This window comes from Perna viridis, chromosome 8, assembly GCF_037379345.1.
Source record: "Perna viridis isolate PV_CMFRI_1.1 ecotype Kerala chromosome 8, ASM3737934v1, whole genome shotgun sequence".
NCBI lineage: Eukaryota > Metazoa > Mollusca > Bivalvia > Mytilida > Mytilidae > Perna > Perna viridis.
Window position 1 is genome coordinate 18191034 of NC_142452.1, and position 21616 is coordinate 18212649.

At 30.4% G+C, this 21616-nt stretch overlaps 2 protein-coding genes across 6 annotated transcripts; one reads left to right on the forward strand and one right to left on the reverse strand.

Moving 5' to 3' along the window:
• Positions 1-1964: 1964 nt before the first annotated feature.
• LOC148609612 (CD82 antigen-like) lies at positions 1965-14987 on the reverse strand. 2 transcript variants are annotated; one of them, XM_088540521.1, is made up of 9 exons: positions 14851-14987; positions 13870-13952; positions 12861-13052; positions 12266-12340; positions 11158-11268; positions 10314-10386; positions 9839-10002; positions 9020-9103; positions 1965-8336 (listed from the first exon to the last, which is right to left on the reverse strand). In XM_088540521.1, the coding sequence occupies exons 2-9, from the start codon at positions 13924-13926 to the stop codon at positions 8256-8258; spliced, it is 837 nt and encodes a 278-aa protein (XP_088396647.1). In that variant the 5' UTR covers positions 13927-13952; positions 14851-14987; the 3' UTR covers positions 1965-8255. The 2 variants fall into 2 exon arrangements, with proteins under 2 accessions (XP_088396647.1, XP_088396646.1); XM_088540520.1 differs by having other exon boundaries at positions 14796-14949.
• Positions 14926-21372, forward strand: LOC148609613 (uncharacterized). 4 transcript variants are annotated; one of them, XM_088540524.1, is made up of 6 exons: positions 14974-15013; positions 16189-16236; positions 17735-17911; positions 18503-18604; positions 19163-19294; positions 20170-21372. In XM_088540524.1, the coding sequence occupies exons 3-6, from the start codon at positions 17756-17758 to the stop codon at positions 20299-20301; spliced, it is 522 nt and encodes a 173-aa protein (XP_088396650.1). In that variant the 5' UTR covers positions 14974-15013; positions 16189-16236; positions 17735-17755; the 3' UTR covers positions 20302-21372. The 4 variants fall into 4 exon arrangements, with proteins under 4 accessions (XP_088396649.1, XP_088396650.1, XP_088396651.1 ...); XM_088540523.1 differs by lacking the exon at positions 16189-16236 and having other exon boundaries at positions 14926-15013; XM_088540525.1 differs by lacking the exons at positions 14974-15013; positions 16189-16236 and adding an exon at positions 15068-15189.
• The last annotated feature ends 244 nt before the right edge of the window (positions 21373-21616 follow it).

Here is a 21616-nt window from a genome sequence, read left to right on the forward strand (position 1 = left end):
CAAACCAGTAGAACTGGAAGTAGAACTTGAGAAAGTCGTTCTTACTTGTTAATGGGAAACAAAACAATGGTTTTTGAAAATATTTAACCATAGAATTTAGGAGCTTTAAGATCCTTTCTTGCCTTTGCATTCTAGTTTGGATTTCTGCAGTTTTAAACTTTGAGTTTCAGTTTTGAAGACAAAAGAATGGCAGATTTTGGGTTTAACAGATTTTACCTGTGAATTTTGCTATGATTCTCCTCTGGAGTAACGAGTCTTTAAATTAAAACAAAAAGAAATAAATTATATTGAAGTTAAATATTATTTATTTATTTTTTTAACATTAAATATGTAAATATGTGTTTAGTACTTGTCCTGTATTGTAACTGGTTGTTATCTTATTATTTGGATTTTATACCAATAAATAATTTAAATTTGTGCCAAAAATCAGGAAAAAAACATTAACCTTGAAATGCTATGTATATGTGCATGTAAGGTAAAAATATTGAGTATTTTGTATGGAATAAATTTTTCTTCAGAATAAGCTTATTACCAAATAACAGGTAAACCATTGGTTGATGGTGATAACTTAGGCATTTGATACAAACATGTAGGAATACACATTTTAAAAACTTGTAACATTAAAATAAATATATTAAATGAAGTTTGGTACCCTGTTAATCTGTTGGAACCTTTGTATTCCATTGCTCAACAAATATACATCATAATGATCCTACAAGAATCTAGATCGATGGCCATTCTCAGGAAAATGTCAGAGCCTGAAAATTTTCAAGGTTACAAGGTCAAATTAACAGTTTGATATGTTCTTGGGAACACTCTTGAACAAAAAAAAACTTGGTGCATATACCTACTTAGACAATCGTTGATACTAAACAGGAGATTAAATGTTAATATAAACATGTAAGTATATGGGGCTTACAACTTTTCTCACTGAAGTAACTGAACCTCCAACATTTTGTTCCAGATTGGTTTATTCCAAACACGTTTTTTTCTCCTGTTCTTATTTCACAATGTTTGATTTTACAATTCAAATTTGTAATTAATGTTTTGTAAAGTTAGTTTCAAAATGTGTGCAAGTACTGTCACTATATCCTCAGGTCGGCATGTAATCATGCCCTGACATACCACAGGTGGGTATGTAGTCATACTTTGACAGCCTCTCAGTAAAACATGTAATTATACTCTGACATCTCACAGTTGGGCATGTAATCATACTCTGACAGCCCACAGGTGGGCATGTCATTGTACACGGATATTATTCCGAGTCAATCACCTTATCCCTTTAAGTACCATTCTGTGTAAGAATCAGGCAATGGGTAGCATATCATATTTCTGAATTTGGTCTTTTTTTTCACATATATATATACAATATGTATAGAAAACAACTAAAAAGCTATTTAAATTTATGCAGAAGCATCTGTGACGTAGATAATTTTTGACTGCTTATATAAGGAAAAAGTGTGGGAAAATTTTCTTGCCATTTTTCTAGAGTGCATTTCAACTTTTGATCTATCAATATCTTAAAGAGGCAAACTTAACGTTGACAGTAACTTCTGGAGGTTATGAGGTACAAATATCCAGATAATGCAATAAAATCGCTGCTTTTTTTTCCCTTCATGTGCCACATCTTTTACACATTTTGCCTGAATCTTAGATAAAGAAGTACTTCTAAATACTGTGTGCTTGGCATAAAAGTAGAGACCAATAATCAAAGTCATGACCTCCTACACTCAAGGTGAGAATACCACCCCAAGACCACCAAGAAGGTTAAAATATATGAGCTCTTCTTGAATATAACCCAATTGTCATACTTCCACTATAAATGAAACATAACATGTTTTTCATGAAGCTTTTCTTTTTGAGTAACTTAGAAGATTTTGATCCAATGGAACTTGAAGTTCTTTTAAATGGTTGTTAAGATGTTGCAAAAACAAAAAACAAAAACAAAAATACGAAAGTCTTAGTAAAAGCTTTAAAAGGTTTTATTTTTTTTATTTTATATACAATATTGGAATGTCAGAATCATAAATATAAAATTTGCAGAATAATATTTTGATGAAACAGTAATAAAGGACATATACAACTACCAGTAAATTGTAATTGATATGAAAATGCAAGTTGACTCTTTAACAATACTGCCATCACCAGTACAGCTTTTACACAGAATTAATTCACAACCAGTAACAAATGGAGGGAATGTTGGAGTGTCAGAATCATAATAATAAAATTTGCAGAATAATATATTGATGAAACAGTAATATACAAGTACCAGTACATTGTAATTAGTATGAACTTACAAGTTGACTCTAACAATACTGCTGCCACCAGTACAGCTTTAATACAGAGTTAATTCACAACCAGTAACAAATGGAGGGAATGTGCCATAACTTATTCTAACATTTATTAATTTTTTTTCACCTTGACCATTTCAATAAAATACTATCAAAATTAAAAAAAGCAATTAATAATTACTTCATTCAAATGTCTGCATCCACATCAATAAATGTTGATACAAATAAAACAAGAGGCTCCCAGGAGTCTGAATCGCTCACCTTGTTCAATTTTTGCCCTTTAAGGGCAATACCTCCAACAAAGAGTCATCCTACAAATTTGATGAGGTTTTCATAAGAATCATTTCATTAATTTAAAGTTATTTTTTTATGTACCATAGTTTTCAAGAAATTGGCTAAAAACTGCCCAAAAAAAATGCCAGTTTTCGCATTTCAAGTGCAATAACTAGCCACAAGTCATCCAACAACATCGACCCAAAAGACTTGTATGCCTTATCATAAGGATCATTTCATCAACTGAGAAAAAAAATAATCATTAAAACCAAGGCCCATGTGATATATACAACTAAAGCAACCTAACCATTGATCATCATGACCATCTTCACTTGCCCGATCATATCTTGTAATAATATTGCCAGCTTAAGTAAGGGAGACAATCTAATGAAAATGATCAATGCTAACCTTCAAGTATTTCTCCTCCATTAAATTTTTAAAATTATGAGCCTCACAATTTTATTTATGAAACATACTAAAATATATGATTGAAATGTAGTTCGTGCTAAAATTGTGATTAAGAATTTTGTAGACAATAATGCAGATACAACAAAATGTCAAGGAATATACAAATACAAAATGTACATGTAATAACTATAGCATGCTAAATATTATTCACTAGCAAATAAAAATACAACAATAAATGATCTAAAAAAGCTGAAATATGAATAAAGAAAACAACAAAATGTACAAAAAGTACTGCATCTCACAACCTCCAAATCAAAATGAGAATTTATAAATATATTTGTATACATGTCAATATGTTGTTCATTGATAGTTCTATTTTTATCTTCAAATACATTTACAATCATGAAATGCATGTATAAAAAAATACAAGTATATACCATCTACAAATTGAGCTAACTCATTCAACTGAACTAATGATGCCCTATTAGATAAATACTGTGCATGTTTTTTTTTCAAGTGGAATGGTTCCTTTATAACATGAACATTCTTAATTACTGTGAAAGTACTTTAATTCATGGATCAGGGAAGAGACACAAGTTCATGGATTCTTGAATTCATTGTTTTATAATTTTCAGTATAAACATTAAATGGGAATCTACTATTCGTTGGGAACCATATTTCATTGTTTGGTCTATTATATCATATAAAGAAAACAAGTTTATCAAAAAGTGAATAAATGATATCACAACAGTATATTTAACAGACAACATATATAAATGTACATGCATGTGACAGATGACATATACAAATGTACATGTATGTGACAGATGACATATACAAATGTACATGTATATGAATAAAACTTCTGTAGAAGTTTCATTTGATATCTTATCTGAATCTGTAATAACTGTACCTAACAAATACATCAATGTACAAAAAACCTAGTGCTTTTACGCTAGTTGGTCCTTAATGGCAATTAATGGAATGGAAGAAACACACGTACATGGATTCTTGAATTCGTTGTTTTAAAATTTTCAGAATGAACATTAAATGGGAATCTACTATTTGTACAGAACCATATTTCCTTGTGTGGTCTACCAATGAAAACCACAAAAATTGGTACCCCACGAACAAAAGTACTTTTCCACAGTATATCTCAACCCTACAATATCTACAACAGTTACCTTGGGAAGATAAACATTTGTTCACAGAAAGAATATTACTGGCCCTAATACAAAACTGTCAGTTGCTTTCTAAAATGTAGAAAGAGGACCACAACTTGACTTAAAATAAATTCAGTATGCATGTATTCATCTTATCAAATAGGTCTTAAATTCAATGACAAATTATCATGGAACCTAAAAATTTTAGGGATACACAAAAATTCCATGAACTGGACCCAGAATTCATATCATTTAATACAATGATGCCCTCCATTTGAGTTTCATTTCCAGATTTGAGTTATATTTACAATAGTTACAACTACAAAGTTGATCTGGTGTTAAAATAGCACCTCTACTTTACAAACTAATATAAAAACAAAAAGGGTCCATAACTCTTGAACAACAAAATGAAAAATAAAACCACAGTCAAATTTGACCAGTATTCAAATAATGTACTGGTAAAAGTATTAACAATTGAACAGAATTATCATCAACAGGTCTAAAATTACTACCCAGGACCCAAAAGTGTGTGGAATGGAGAAACAGATGGTTATCAAGATCACTATTATATGACAGTTCAGGATTTGAAGTATAAAAAAAATACATTATGTACTTGTATGATCCTTAATTGCTTAATTCAATTCAAATTCTGAAAGCTTCCAATAAAATGTTTCTCAAAAGAGATCAAGCTGTTCATTTGATGTAGAATTACCAGCAGATATAGAGTTTGTTTATTGCAATTTTTGTCAAGTGCTTTCCAATGTTTATCTCCTATGTGCATGTTAACAAATGTTTTGTCTTTCATAATAAAAATCCTCCTGAATATTTAGCACTTACCGGTATTTGATATACAAATATATACAAACAAGTACATAAAGCAACAATGTAATAAAAAAAAAACATTACAACCTAATTGATTTAAGTAAACTATTGAAAATGAAGGATGTAAAATGACACTTGAGACTTAACCTTCTTCATTCAGAGAATATTTTCTGGGTTTCCCATTGATATTTCCTGTCACAATATTATTTAAAATTGTAAAAACTTAAAAATCAGCAACTATCAAAAGTCATGATATATATATCCTGATGTGATGCCATGACATACCATTGACTTTTTACTTCCAACTTTATATAAATAAGACTATTCACAAAAACATAAAAAATCTAGATAATAAAGAAAGTTAACAGTCGTTCAAGGAGTAGATTATCCATAATTGTATATCAATAATAGCATCAAAAAGCTCCAGTGTCCCCATAAAAAACAAAAGACTAATGATATTAATGTTCATGTAAATTGTATAAATTATGATTAAACAACTTTGTAATTGGAGGAAGATGCAATGGAGGTACATACACTATTATATCATATAAACAAAAGTTTATCAAAAAGTGAATGTATGATATCACAACAGTATATGTGACAGATGACATATATAAATGTACAAGTATGTGACAGATGACATATATAAATGTACATGTATGTGACAGATGACATATACAAATGTACATGTATGAAAATAAAATTACTGTAGAAGTCTCATTTTCATTTGATATCTTATCTGAATCAGTAATATCTGTACCTAACAAATACATCAATGTAAAAAAAAAATAGTGCTTTTACACTAGTTGGTCCTTACAATTCAATTTCGAAAATCTTCACATCATTATGTACACAAATTGTGGAAACTGGAATCCATGGAAAAACTAAGGGACTTCAATGGCAGTTATAACTAATATGACTAGAATGTAATTATGAAGTGAAATGATCATAAGCATCAAAGTTGTTATACTTTATCTCAGACATGATTTGGTAAAACTTAAGTCTATGATAATGTTTTTTAATCAGATTTTACACATAATGCATATGTAATTGACACATTACCAAATGTAAGGAGTAAATGCCCTTATATAATATAATACTGCAAAAATATCTTTTCATTATAACAAGGTGTTATATGAATTTGAAATTATTTTAGATTTAGGAAGCACATATTAAAACAAACCCCTACTTAGGGAGTAAGTCATGCCATCATGGCTAAGGTAATAGGTTTGCAAGATAAAAAAAAATAAAAAAAATAAATAAATAAATAAATAAATAAAGTAAAATAACAAGAAAGTAAAGCTTGTTTTTGTCTGCAAAAACATATGTCTCTCAATGTCCCGCAAGATAACTGTTCTTGGAAGAAATGAGGTAGCAGATAGAGAAATGGTTTCCCAATTTTAGATTCTTTTCAGTATGAATTTCTATCTGTAATTTATATCATAACATAGTTCTAGGATATTGTAAAGGCCTCTTAACAATTCTCATATAATACCTGATAAATTTTTTAAATGGAGCTGCACTGACAAGGTAATTTATAAGGATTTTTGGCAAATTTCAAGGCTCAAAGGGGCATAACTCCAACAAAAATTGGGGGATCAAAGTTTCTGGTAATATGCACAACTACATATGATGTTCTTGCAAAAGAACACATTTTGTAAAATTTGGTTTAATAGTTTCAGAGGAGTTGCTCTGACAAGGTAACTTACGAGGATTTTTGGCAAATTTCTAAGTTCAAAGGAGCATAACTCCTAATAAAATTAGGGGATCAAAATTTCCAGGTAATATGCACAACAACATATGATTTTCTTTCTACATGCCAAGTTTCTTAAAATTTGATTCAGTAGTGTGAAAGGAGTTGCACTGACAAACTTTGTGACAGACGCATGGACAGACGGACAAGTCAAAAACAATATGTCTCCCCACCAAAGTGGGGGGGGGGAGACATAAAAATACTAAGTTCTTCTCATGACAGACAATCTTTTTCATTAAGATCACCTTATTGTTCCCCACAGTCAATGTAAGGGGCAGGATCTAACAAATTTCCATTATATTTTTTGTTCAGATAACCTCTCTTATAAGCCAATCTGATTTCAGCTAGCATTATCTAAATCAATTGCTGTAGTAGTAAGACTATCAGTAACTCCTATTAGTAGTAGTGGTAAGTTTATACATAATTCTAAAATTTTACACATCATCTTTCATAACAATAACATTATTTGTTATAAGCAATATTGCACGCTGGCTTAGCTAAACTACATGTACACATGAAATAACATAAGGTTTACAATATGGTACAGAACTATAGAAGGAAAAAACTTCCACTTTTCAGTAGGACTTTAATAGGAAACATATTAAACTGGTATTTATGAGTTATTATTGTTTATATTATGAAAAAAGTCTACATTTGAGTATACTGCTTATCAAGCTTGAAAAATGACTCAATAAGGCCAACTTAGAATAATTTCTTGTTTCACATGTCCTCTCCTGTCTCTTTAAAAAGTATCTGATAACCAATTTTCATTGTCATGCCAACAAAATTTTCTCATAAAATGACCTGAGAACTCCAAAAATTAAAGTTTGAATGGCCAAACACTTCTTACAGAATATTTTACCAAAACAAGTTAAGTGTAAGTGTTCGTAAGAATCAGATCCATTGATCTAAACATATATTTTCACTCAAGGATGATTTCTCTATTTGAAAATACCACTATCTGAACTCTGCATCACTAGATTTGTTAGAAATGTTAGAAAAATGAGGTTTTGGACAGAGTTGTCTGTCCTTGGAATGTTCATTTACAGTGCATTTCAATGAAATTATAACTCAATTTACCAAAATGATATGGAAAACTTCGTCTTTTTTTCCTTGATTCTGACATGCAAATAGTCAAATTACACTTTCAAAATGGTGTTTTTTTTTACGCCATGTTTCACCCACTGTCTGATTCTTACTTAGACGTAACTTTTGTGTCGCTGCATTTACTGAACAGAATGGAAAAACAAATCATTATTGAAATAATAATCATGACATATTTAAGAAACCAACTTTTAAGGAAACTAGACAAATATTCTGGAATTTTCAAAATTAGAAATGTTGAGGCAGGTTGGAGTGAGAGTCAAGGAATGTTTCTATAATCACCTTATTACAGAGACAAGCAATAATCCACTAAATTCCCTACTTCATAGCTCTATGATATAAACTAATAATGATACTCCTACCGACAGTAAATATCAATGAAGTAATGATGTAATTGTTCTATATAAAACCCTGAATGAATAATCTAATCTTCTCTGATGATCATCGATAGTCTCTGCTCACTGGTGTAAAGTCATAAGTTATTCTCCTAAACAATAAGACTGCAAAAATCATTCCAAATATCTGAAAAAAAGAATAATGAACATTTTAAAACATTGAAATCAGTTAAGTTAATATAATTCCACACTGATACTTGATATTGCAGAAAAAATAGATGATGAATCAGATCAGTATTTTCTTTGTTGAAGGAAAACCCTTTTTAAAGCTCTAGAATTATTTTAGTTAGGTTGGTTAAATGATATTAATATGATTTTTATTGTCCTGTGTATTCCAATGTCAAATGATTTCAACCAAAATACTATATATTGAATTCAAAACACGCAGATCCCTTAAAATTCATAAGCACCAAATTTTCATAAAGGCCACTTAGATACTATTTAAATAAAAAAAGGATTAAAGACACATGAGACAGAAATGGCAGAATTTTGTTAAACAGGAAGTAGTTGTCCAACAGGCCAGAAATCAGATCCAACAATATGGAAACTGTACCTGATGCTGGATACCAAATATCAAGAGGCTGCAAGAAAAAAGTTGGGAAAATAATTTCTCTGCCAGCTTCACATTCATCATACTATAACCTGATTTTCACATGTGAAATTCAGCCAAAAGTCCTGTTTGCCAACTAAAGTTTTTTTTTTAAAATAACTTTTTTTCAATCACAAAATGGATTTTCACCAAAACACTTTTCATAAAAGGCTCTGGATTATAGTAGTATGTTACAGCTAATACACATCTGTAAACTTTACCATCAACACTGAGAAACCAAATCCCATTCCAATAAGTATCTCAGCATTTCCTTTGACAAACAGCACAGCAGATGAATAACAACCCTGTGAATAGTCAAATGAAAATTAAATAACTTGTAAAAACACTACCTTGATCAAAAGGAGTATACATTTATTTTACAATATAAAAAAAATGTTTAATTGTTTAACTGCATGATAAAAAATGCAGTGCCATTGCTTTTAACATAAACATTCTGAAATGTATTTCAATGCATAATGCATTTCAGGCACTATGCTATAACACTGCTATAAACTATGATGCACTGAAATATAAAAGTGATGCATGCAAGTACATAATGAAATAATAAGTTACTTAGCAAGATCTATGCATTTTGCCATATGTCCCCCACTGTAGCAAAGTTTGAAATCAAATAAAAAGACAAAAATGTATATCATTAAAACTGCTATGAAATGTAAAAGTATAATAGTGATAAAATATATACTGGGTATATTTATTACAAGACAAGGAATTATCTTTAAGGTCAAAGAGGCTAAATGCCCACTAAGGCAAAAAACATGGAACATAATGAATACATTGGTTTCTGAGGAGTTTGTATATCAAGTTCCACTATAATGTTCAATGCAGAAAAACGATCCATCCTATAACTCACATTACAATCCTACAAAAATTTAACAAAATTTAGCGGTTTCAGAGGCATCAACAAGATAAGTGTGAGGAACAGATGGACAAACACTATTACTATGTCCTATTGTCACATTGTGGTGGAGGACAATAATAGTGATATAAAATGCCACTAGACAGCAGCTTTGTATACTTACAGAGTAGTACAGAGCAGAATTAGAACCAACATCTACATCGGACCCAGGAGCCATATGTTGGGCCTTTTGACAAGTGTTTAAGTTTTGGTACTGTTGTGCGTTCTCTATGTATGCACAGCAGGTCTTTGGTACATAGTTCAACTGACCTCTGTAAATACCTTGTTCTGAAAATTATTAGAAATGATAACATTTATGACTAGGTTCAGATGTTGTTAATATTGTTTATACACTAGAATAAATTTTATTTAAGACCATTTCTGTCATAATAAATTCAAATAACTCATGAATGACCTCAAGGATTTTTTATACATTAATTAGATCCAGGTTGATCAATAATTTTACTAAATGGTTTCTTGTATTTCATCTGACTCCTAAACAGTACAGAAAAAGATATACACACTGGCGGGACCCTTTTCTCATTTGAGAAAATAAGCACTAGATTTATTCCTGAGTAAGGATTCCTCAACACTCATACCTATTTGTTTCTTGTAGTACCATGATTCTCTGTAAAGTCTGTATCCTCTGTCATCAACAGCACAACAACGTAGCTATTGGAATACAAACATGACTGAATAAACAACCATGGTGGCCAAAAATAAAATGTCAATTCAATTCAGCAAACTTTTATTTTTGTTCAATTCGGTTATAACATCAGTTCTATAAATTTGAAAACGATTGCAATGTTTTTAACATTACAAAAAAAAATGCAATTTGGTTTTTCTAAAAGATATAATTAAAATTAAAATTTATGTAATACTAACTCAATACATACATTTATGTGATAACTTTTTATAATCCACATTCATCTCTTATATATGAGCAACTTGGCAGATGTTTCTAGATAAACAGAGGACGCAAACCCTACAAGTGCAGCTGGTCCATGCTCAGTTTTTAGTGGAGTCTGAGTTGCCATTAACTTTTGTTATTTTGTATGTTTTATTTTGGTTATTTCATGTTCTTTGTAGTGTGTGTCTGGTTTCACTATCTAGTCTTTGTCCCTGGATTGCATTCTTTTGATTTAGGCTAATATCTTGGTTCCCTTGATTACTTTTTTAAAAAACAGTTATGCAAGAAAGTCATTAGTTGTTTTTTATTTTTATATTTTTGTGTTTTTGTTTTGAATTTTCCATAAAACTGAATTTATCATTAAAGAAAGCTCAACATAAAAACCATAAAAATAAATTTCTATCACAATGAAACCAGTCTACACTGATAGTTCCCAGGTTAAGAACTAGGTCAATAAATAAGGAATTCAGACAGGTATGATAAATCAGGGTTTAACAAGCATTACACCAGCTAAATTAGAAATGTTTACAAACCAATGTCTGAGTGGTATCCCATGCCTTGGTGACTCGATCAGCATCAGCTCCATCACCACCATAGTATTTCTGAAGAGTTGTCCTCATTGATATCAACATTGTATTTTTTATCTAAAACAACAGAAATAAATTAAATTATTATTTAGATAGCAGTTATTAACCAAATGTTTCCAGTGTAAACATTTTTGATAATTCACACTGTGAAATAAGTTCAGTAATTTCACTCTCACGCTTTCTCCCACCAAAACATCACGACACCAATATCAATCTGCCGTTCACAAAATTTTAAATTTATGTTGAGAATAGCAACGAATAATGGAGGAAATCTTTATAATAAATAGGATAATCAATTTGTTATCATGAATAACCAAAATATGATCACTTGTGCCAAGAACGCATTAAGATTTAACTCATGCACACACAATTGATACATCTAGAAACATGGTTTTCTTCAGTACTCGTGATCATATTTTGGTTATTCACTATTTCTAACTAATTATCCTATTATTATTGAAATTAAAAATAAAGTTAAAAATATCCATCATTTGATATTAAAAAGCAAGAAAAAAAGGCACATTGCTTGAACATAACACTTTGATAAATTTTAAAAATAATGTTTCCAATTATCTACATGTACTTGCAAGTGTATCAGTAGAAAGTAAAGCAAGTTCTTAATGGTAGAAGGATGGAGTACTGGACCAGAGTTAAACTTGTCATTGCTACATGTATTCCATGTCAGAGGCATAAAAATGGACCAATGGTACAAGTCTTAGGTTTTTGAGCAACAGAGACCTGAGGGATTATATGAAATCAATTTTGATTTTTTAAGGAATAAACATTTATGTTAGGGCCCATGATTAGCAACTAGCCATTTACCTCTTTAAAGATCTATAACTCTGAAACTTAAATTCTTCAAAGTAGTTTTTGAGTTGTCAAATGATGTGTGAATGGAAAGATTGATAGAGGAACATTTGTATACAGTAATATGCCTGTTGACAGACCGGGGACAAGATTGGATATTTGTCTGTCTATAGCCCTTAATAGAAAGATGTATATTATGATAATTAAAAAAAAATCAGATACCTAGTCAAGGCTGTCTATTTCTTACCTCTCCCTGAAAAACAGCTCCCATGATTCCAGCTCCCATCAGAATAATAAAGATGACTAACAATGCCACAAAATACTTGAATAGAAATAATCTTTTTATCAGTATAAGTATATATATATAACTAGCATAAATGTAGATCTTTTTTCAATAAAAAATTGACCCCTAACAATAATATTAAAAATGAACAATTTTTAATTCTGTTCAAACTAATTACTGTCAGCTTTTAAACCTGTAAAGCCAAGAATTAAGGTTAAAAGAAATGAAAAATGATAAATACTAGCTGTATCTGGGAAACAAGACCACATTTGACCATACGTGCTGTATAGCTTATCATGTGCTAGCTATCATGTATATCCACACTCATTCCATATAGAGAACAATGACAATGTCCCAAGAAACTGGAAGTCGATATTTGATAGCAACTAAATTTGCTTACAATGTATGTCTCAAGTACATAAAGCCATAAACCCAATTAGAAATCAATCCATCCATTGGAAGCATAAATTTTTACCGTGAAATCAAGTTGGATGGATGGATTGACAAGGCAATTTCAATATAACACCTTCTCATTGAACGAGAATATAATATGACTTACTATCATGATAAATAGTCTTTTCATCTGAACTGTGCTGAAACATCCCCAGAAGGACACAAGCAGCAGGACAGCACCTGATACTATAGCTAGATATGCTGCTGTGTTAAATAAGTCAGTACCAATAATATCTGATATAAATAACTTGTCAACTGCCAACCATATTCCAATGCCAAGCATGACACCAGCTATTATCTGCAATACAACAATAAATAGAAGTTGTGGTCAGACACAGTACATTGGAGGGTGACGTAATGTCATTCAATACTGTCTTCACAACTAACTTTCCAGTTCACAGGCCCAAAATACATTATTCAGAATTTTTTATGTAGTGACTGTTGGCCTGTAGTAGTTAATTTTACAGGCCTACCTCCACTTTAACAAGCCAAGGGCCTCGGACTACTGCTTAAAAGTGAAGACTGTCAATAATTCAATACACCAAAGAACAAAATGAAACTTTCATAACAGGGAAAGATGTTTCATATGACACAATCCATTGAAAAAATCAAACGCACAGTAAAATAATATTTATAAAAATAAATGAGCATTATCGACCAAAACAAAGGATTATGACATCCAAACACATGATTACAGTGAATTGTTTATACCACATACATTTTGTAGAGCAAGCCATGGAAGAGGAATTGTAAGATACACCTACATGTATAGGAATGTTTTGACCTCCTACTTGTATGAATTTCCAAACATGGAAACATCTGTATATTGGTATAGGAGATCTTGTAGTACATGTACATACATGTAGATGTGTAACAAAATTTAGAATTTTGTAAGGAGCTTGTTAATAACAATATACGTATGCAATACAACCATATAATAAATCATACAAAATGTAAGGACAATTTTTGTTCATACCCTTTACATGTATTTTATTTCCACAGTGCCATACAAAAAATGTATTTTTGTTCATCTGCTTTAAGAATGATTATCACATCATATCATGTTCATATTCCTGCATTAAACACATTTACTACATATTGCAAATGATACTTACAAAGAAAATGACATTTATTACGGTTAAAAATACCACAAGCAACTGTCGAGATAACATTTTTGTCTTCTTTGTCTTCAAAATATCTAAATAAAATAAATCATAAAATTAACTGCAATTGTTGTATACAATATATATAAATTAAAAATGTACATGAGGTACATAGTACATGTACAATGTACATTTACATCATGGGACATTAATGGGCAATCAATTAGTTCAATTCAATAAATAGAGGCTCTAGAGAGCCTGAATCACTTACCTGGTCAAAAATAGACTTTATACATTTGTAACTACTCTTAGGCCAATTTAAAATTCAAACTCCTTACTTGAAGTTGACATTTTTCTATTACTGAGGTATTGATTGATATATATATTTCAAATTTTGCCGAAAACCATCCATGCTTTATCCCCATATATTGAGAGTTGAGTATTAGCCAAATATTACAAGAGACTTGAAAATGAGTGACGAATACGATAAAATCTTGCCACACGAGATACAACAAGAAAGCATGAGATTCCAATCCTTCTATAATTAACTCCTTGCCTAAACTTTAAGATCAATGACGTCACAATTTAAAATGACATGGTTTCATAGACATGAAAATGTTATCTTAGACAAATCTGGGGTCATTTGGAGCAAAATGACAAGTGTGAATTCGTGTATTCAAATCCTGTCTGCTAGAAAAAAAATTCTTAATTTGAAATAATGAAATAAGCCCCCTTTTAGTTTTATGGGTGTGTAACCCTTTTCTTGGTATTCTTCAAACAATTTATATGCAAACATCACTAGTACATGTTTCTATCTATGGAAGATAACAGTAAAACTGTCCGTGTTATTACATGAATGTACATTGTAGAATTATTATATAATGACAGTTAAAACAACCCGGGTCAAACCATTCAAGGTGGGATGAAGATTTAGTTACCTTTGCTAATTTAAAGAGCCACTGTTATGTGAAGTAATGTAAAATTGAAACTAACTAAAGAACTGAGATATTGTTTCTTCCTCAGGATTTTCCTCGGCTCCCTAGGTGAGTCAAAACAGGTGCGTTTTTTTTTTTTAAAAACCGGAAGTTAACAATATACCTGAAGGGTTTAAAATTTAGTACGACTATCCCGATCCGATAAAAAGCCCGGGTAAAAGGTAATATGACATTAATCCGTTCCCCTTTGCGTAAAATATTGTTATGTCACTTACAGGGAGATACAAAAATCGAGCCAGGTGCGACCATTCCTTCCATTATTGGTTGTTGTTATTTTTGTAGTTTCAGATTTCCGTTCAAATTCAAAAGAAAAAAGTATCCATCTTTCAGCATCAAGGTGTGTTGTGTCTAAAATCAGTTATGTATAGATGTCTTCCACTATTCTAAAGAGATATACACATGTAATTTGTTTATTATATATGTAAGAGGGGCTGTATCCTGGATTTCTTAAAGGGAGGCGTAATTACGAGAATCAGTATGAAAGAGGCCAGATCATTATGATATGTTGAAGAGTAATCAACGGAACCATATGGCAAGCCATAGTGTACAAAAATGCATGTTTATTCACAATTCATTTATTAATATGTATAATTCAATTATAAATAATAATAAATCATTTATTAATATATATAATTATGGCAATTATAAATATTAATGATTCAATAATAAATATTTATAATTCAACTAAAAATAATATGGGGTAGGCATTGCCTAAATCAGCGAGCACTGTGATCTTTACCATACATGTACTGTCTGTGCGAGACTCTTAAAAACAATAAAGGGCATTACAAAGAAAAGGGGATTGTCCCAGAAGAAAATTTTTCTTCGCAAGCGCAATATTTTTATTTATATTTCAGCAGCAAGCGAAATCAATATTTCTTTTTGAAAATCTGTCTTGTTAATTAAGGGGGGAGTATTTTTTTTCAATAAATGGATAACTTGAAAAATTTTTTTCTCCAAAATTCCAACCCCATACCCCACTTTCCGGCGAAAACTGAAATGGATGTTGCTAGAGATGCCCTTAAAGGATAATAAATGTAAAGTATTGCAAAGTGCTATTCGCAAATGATCAATAACTTTATAGCACAATGCAATACTTTACATTTATTATCCTTTAAGGGCATCTCTAGCAACATCCATTTCAGTTATGGCCGGTCAGATCAATCTGTACAGATACCGGATATATTACAGTTCTCCATGGATGGTGTGAACATGTCATGTAAACAAATTTTAGACAACAACTGCAAATCCAAACAAGAAAATGATTGCCTTTCCTATCTTACAAAAGCTATGCTTCGATATTGATAATAGAATCAGAGTTTTATTTGTTTCCAAGGCGGGTTAGGTTCTTGACAACAGTGACAGTGGAACAGTGGAGATACACGTACGTACATCCACATATTTCCCAAACTTTTTAAAAACATCATATGCACTTAATAGATAAAGACTCAAAAACTGTCCTGTGTCTGTAAATGATGAATTTATTTTGACTGAAATGTAATCTTAACCTATGTATTTTTATTTGTTTGGTTTGAGGAAGTGATGAATTTTTACTGTAAGGACAGTAACTTTTTGTTACTTATGGGACATAACTTTTTTTTGTTAGTATATTGGAGAACCTTAAGAGAAATATAGATAGAACATGTAATAACCATACAGCTCGCACCGCTTTGCGGTGCTCGCTGTTAATAAACGATATTTATAATTTAATTATGAATATTTATAATTTATTTATTGATATTTATAATCCATTTATAAATACTTATCAAATAATGTGATTTATAATTATCTATAATTCAGTTAATTTTGGAAATGAATAATATATATGTATAAATCCAACACCATTATTAATATTTATAATTTATTAATAAATATTTATAAATCATATCATCTTTATGAATATTTATGAATGAATTACAAATATTTATAAGTGAAATTTAAATATCAATGAATGAATTATGAATATTTATAATTTGATTTAAAATATTTATAATTATTTACTAATAGTTATAAATTTGATTTTTTGTCCCTATTGGCTTGCCATAGAACTGAAATTCTAACAGACATCAAAAGAATATTTAATGAATGAATATGATAAATTGCCATATTCAATCCAATATTTAGCAGATTACAATATATTTAGTAGTTGTTTTTTGTTTTTTTTCTTTGAAAAAGGGATGAATGCTAATTACACCCTCACTTGGACATTCCCCCTCCGTGTAAGACATAATACTATCCAAATGAAATCTCATCCTGTAGAAATTATTTCACATGATTTTTTTCCCAGAGTATATTATTTCACTATCAACAATTTTCCACATCTATTAAATTTTTTTTTACTACTTTAGTCAGAATAATATATTCATTATATTCCACTCACTATGGATTGCTACATTACCCCCCCTCCCCAACCTTTGTGAGTTGGAGAGAATTGATGTGAGGGCTTTAGTTATTCTGGTAACCACTACTTGAACTATGATATTTACTATGATTTATTATGGAAAAGCTAGAGGTATTCCTAAATGTACACAGGATATTATTTAGTACTACAGTATGAAATAATATCCAGAAAATAGTTCACTTAGAGTGAACAGAATTCATAATTGTATACAGGATATTATTTCATACTATAAAATAATATCCTGAATATAATTCACAAATAAAGAGTGAACAGAACTCATACTCTTGATGAAATGGTTAATATTTATCAATTTAATAATATCCTAAATGAAAATAAATTGTTACTAAGTAAATATACCATTTGTTTTTATTTTTTTACAAAAGACAACAAATAAAGCTAAAAGTTGGGATATTTTGTAAATTAATGTTTTTTTTGTTTTTTATAAATGAATTTTTTTTTTTTTTTTTTTTTTATTTTTCAGACTTTTGGAAAATTGTGCAAAATGCCTTCTAATGTTGAAATAAAGGCTTATTTAAAAGATGTGAATGGTGTTTGTGAGAGAGCATCTAAACTGTGTACAGAAGGACCTACCCTCATTAAACAAGAGGATACCTTTTTCAAGGTTGATAAAGGGAGGCTAAAACTTCGTAAAATTGAGGTATTGCATTTCATTCATAGTCCTCTGCAAATAAAAAATACAGACGGATTCAAAAAGAAAACAAGACTCCATCATAATCATTTTTCAGTCGTATTTCTAGGAACCTTTTAAAATGTTTTTAACTTTTTTTTTCACAATAATATACATTGTACTCCTTCAACATACAAGATTGGAATTATGTTCCTCCAAACTCCATTCTATAACTTTTACCTATATCCTGTTTCAGTGGCACCAATACATTTTGTATCATTGTTTTTCACATACATTACTTGTGTATAGAGCGTGAAAGAACTTTATTTAGTTTATATCATTTCATGTATTTTAGCAAAATGCAGTGCACCATGGTTTGTTGCATTGTGAGCATCAATGTTTTCAACTGTGCATTTTCATTTTGTACAGAGTTTAAATCTTTTGTTTGAACAACCAATGAAAACCGTGAAAATTACTATTGAACAAGAACTTTTTCATAGAAATTGTATTAGTACACCTTTTGTGAAATCTAAACATCATTGTAATCATTAACTGTTTCATGGTACTGCATATACATGGTGAGGGTGTATCAATATCTATTATCAAATCATTTAAATGTAGGGATCCAAGGCACAGTTGATATTCTATGACAGACCAGATCAGACTGGACCTAAATTTAGTGATTATAATATTACAGAAGTTACAGATGCTAACAGTTTAAAGGTATAATTACAGCAAGTAAATTGGTTAACTTCAGTTGGTAGAGTTGGACTAATTTTGATTTATTGACCATTACCTGATGAACTCTTACAGTAGTTAATTAGGAAATTAAAAGATATAAACTTTCTATTATTCCATACAATGTAGGTATTTAAATCTCATTGTTTTGTAGGACTTTGTCCCAACATTCTTCAGAAATTCTGGTGGAGTGGTGCCCTTTTGATTTTCAAGATCATAGGCCAAAAGTCAAGGTTACAAGATAAAGTTCATACATGCCTTACTTGCACATTACCCTTGTTAATTACACTTATTTAACAACTGGTTCTTTTTAATGTTCCAATAAAAGAATACTAACAGTTTTTTATAGATGTGTAACTGGTCATTTATCAGGATCTGAGATTTCATCTAAAGGCTCTTTATTATAGAAACACTATGAATGAGAAAAATGTAATAGAAACTTTATACTAATACTTTGACCTTGTCAAACTAAACATTAACTGTAAATCTTCATTGGATTCATAGCACAGGACACAACATGTTAAATGTACATGTATTTTGCAGGAAACATTGGGGAAATGCTTAGGTATAAGAGGTGAAGTTATTAAAACCAGGACTTTATACATAGTTGGACAAACTAGAGTCCATATTGACAATGTACACAATTTGAACAATGGAGATTTCATGGAATTAGAGGTAAATCGACTAGATATCGCTCTCATTTAAAGCCTTCTAATTTTCTTCCATTGGTACCCATAGAAATTAATGTATTGATATACCTGACAAGGTGCAGGGTTAGGTTTTTTTGCATCTGGAAGATTTTGTATCAACCTATATGATGCTTATAAAGGTTCTAATACATCAGGGCAAACTCCGATCTAGACCTGGGCTGACATTTCCATCCTGGTGGGGTTGTTTGTAAAAATTGATTGAATGTATTGCAATTTTCATTGTTAAAGGGAGATAATTCACTTTTTCCCTATCATTCTATTGTTACTTTGAACTCACTTTCCTGCATCCTCTGACACTTTTATGACTGATGAACTGTAAATTTGTCATCAATACATCATTAATGATGTGCCCACATTGTTTAATTCTTGTATATTTTTTAGCATGATTCATTATTTTTTTCATTTTGTCGGATATTTACAGATTATAGCACTTAATATGATATTAGAGTTTATTTATGAGGAAAAAAAAAACTATTTTATGATACCCGGTGCTATGGTACTACATGTAGTAAGAATCACACATTTAAAACCAGCTACTCTCAGTTAAATACATATATACTAGTACATACTAGAGGAACATCATAAATGTACAATGGGGAACAATCCATTAACACTAGAACTATCTTAAACCATTCATACAAGTTGTTATATAAACATGGTGATTTATATACCTGCTGACCAGCTATGATGCCTGAATAACCTGTTAGCTACCAGTATTTAAAGTAACCAAAACATTCACAAAAATCTGCAACAATGTCATTAAAATTGTAAAATCAGACAATCATCCAATATCAGAACTACATGTATTTTGAATAGAAATTATCATTTTCTACTTTCCAGGTGATTATGAAAGATGGACAGACTGTAGAAGAAGGACAGAGTATTGCTGATAACCTTATGAACAAGTTAGGAATATCACACTCAGATCTGATATCTGGTGCCTACATTGATATGATACTCAAACAACAATAATTTCTGATGTCAGTGTATAGATCTGCTTACAGGCACGAGATCACAATTAATTTTCAAGTGCATTTCAATATACACATTTGAGCAGATTGAAAAAATCCCACAAGCATAAACTGAATAAAATTTCTCTGATATAGATACTCAAAAACAGGATTTTATGTATAAATAATGGAAAATTTTTCCATCATTTTCTGAAATTAATACATATGACCCGCAGATGGGGTAAACTTGAAAAATGAATTGAGTTAAGAGTCCTAAATTTTAACCTCCTGAACCAAATCACAACTTGTAGTCAGAATTGATTAATAAAAGAAAATCCCATGTAATTTTGACCTTTTTCCTACCAATTTGAGGCAAAAATTCAGCCAATAAGTTTCCAGTAAAAATATGAAAAAATGAAGGTACCTTTTGCCAAGTTGGAACTATATTTGTATACAACAAAAGCTAAGGTGAATTAATTGTGGTCTCGTACCTATTAAACGAGTAAATGTGCTTAAAGGCCAAAAATTGTTTTTTATACATGCCGCCATGGTCAATGCACTTTTAGACCATGTATAGGGGTACACATGTGAAAACTTATTTTATGATGCTGACAGTGACTTAAATTGACCAACTTATAACTTAAAGTGGTCTACATATCAAATGTACATTAAAAGCAATAAGAAGTGGTTTCAAAGCTAAAAGTATTACTTCAGGTCATATTAACCAGATCTGTACAGAGCTTGCTCAAGTGCAGTTGTGTCTAATATTCAAAGTTAGCTTTTATTTGGACTTTGAATGATAAAAACTGACACAAATGTAAAATAATTTAAAGTTTTAAGCTTATCAGGTGCATAATCAGACCGCTGTATTTTCCATTTTTTTTTCTCAAAAATTGTCTTTTTTGCAACCTTACAGTGCATGCAGTACTCTAAAATTAGGTGTTCTTGAGCCAATGTGAGGTGAATACATGTAGTGACTTGCGCTAGATGCAAGAATGTAAATGGAATGAATATATGAGTTTTTTTTTTATGTTATTAATATAGTTTTCTAGCAAATACAAAAGATTTTAACCAATAAAATGCATATCTGTGATTTTATAGTCTCTGAGATCCTAAGACAAGGCTGTGAATACCCCTGCTTTTGTCATATTGCATTAACTGGATTCATAAAAATACACTAAATTGTCAGATTCCCGCCTAAACCTTGTTAATATAGTATGTTTTTTGTTGATTTGATGTTCCTAGTGGACAGTTAGAGAAGAAAAACTCAAAGCTGTACAATATTTTCCTCACTAGTCTATATTTCATACCTAGCACTCTACCAAAATGCAATTTCC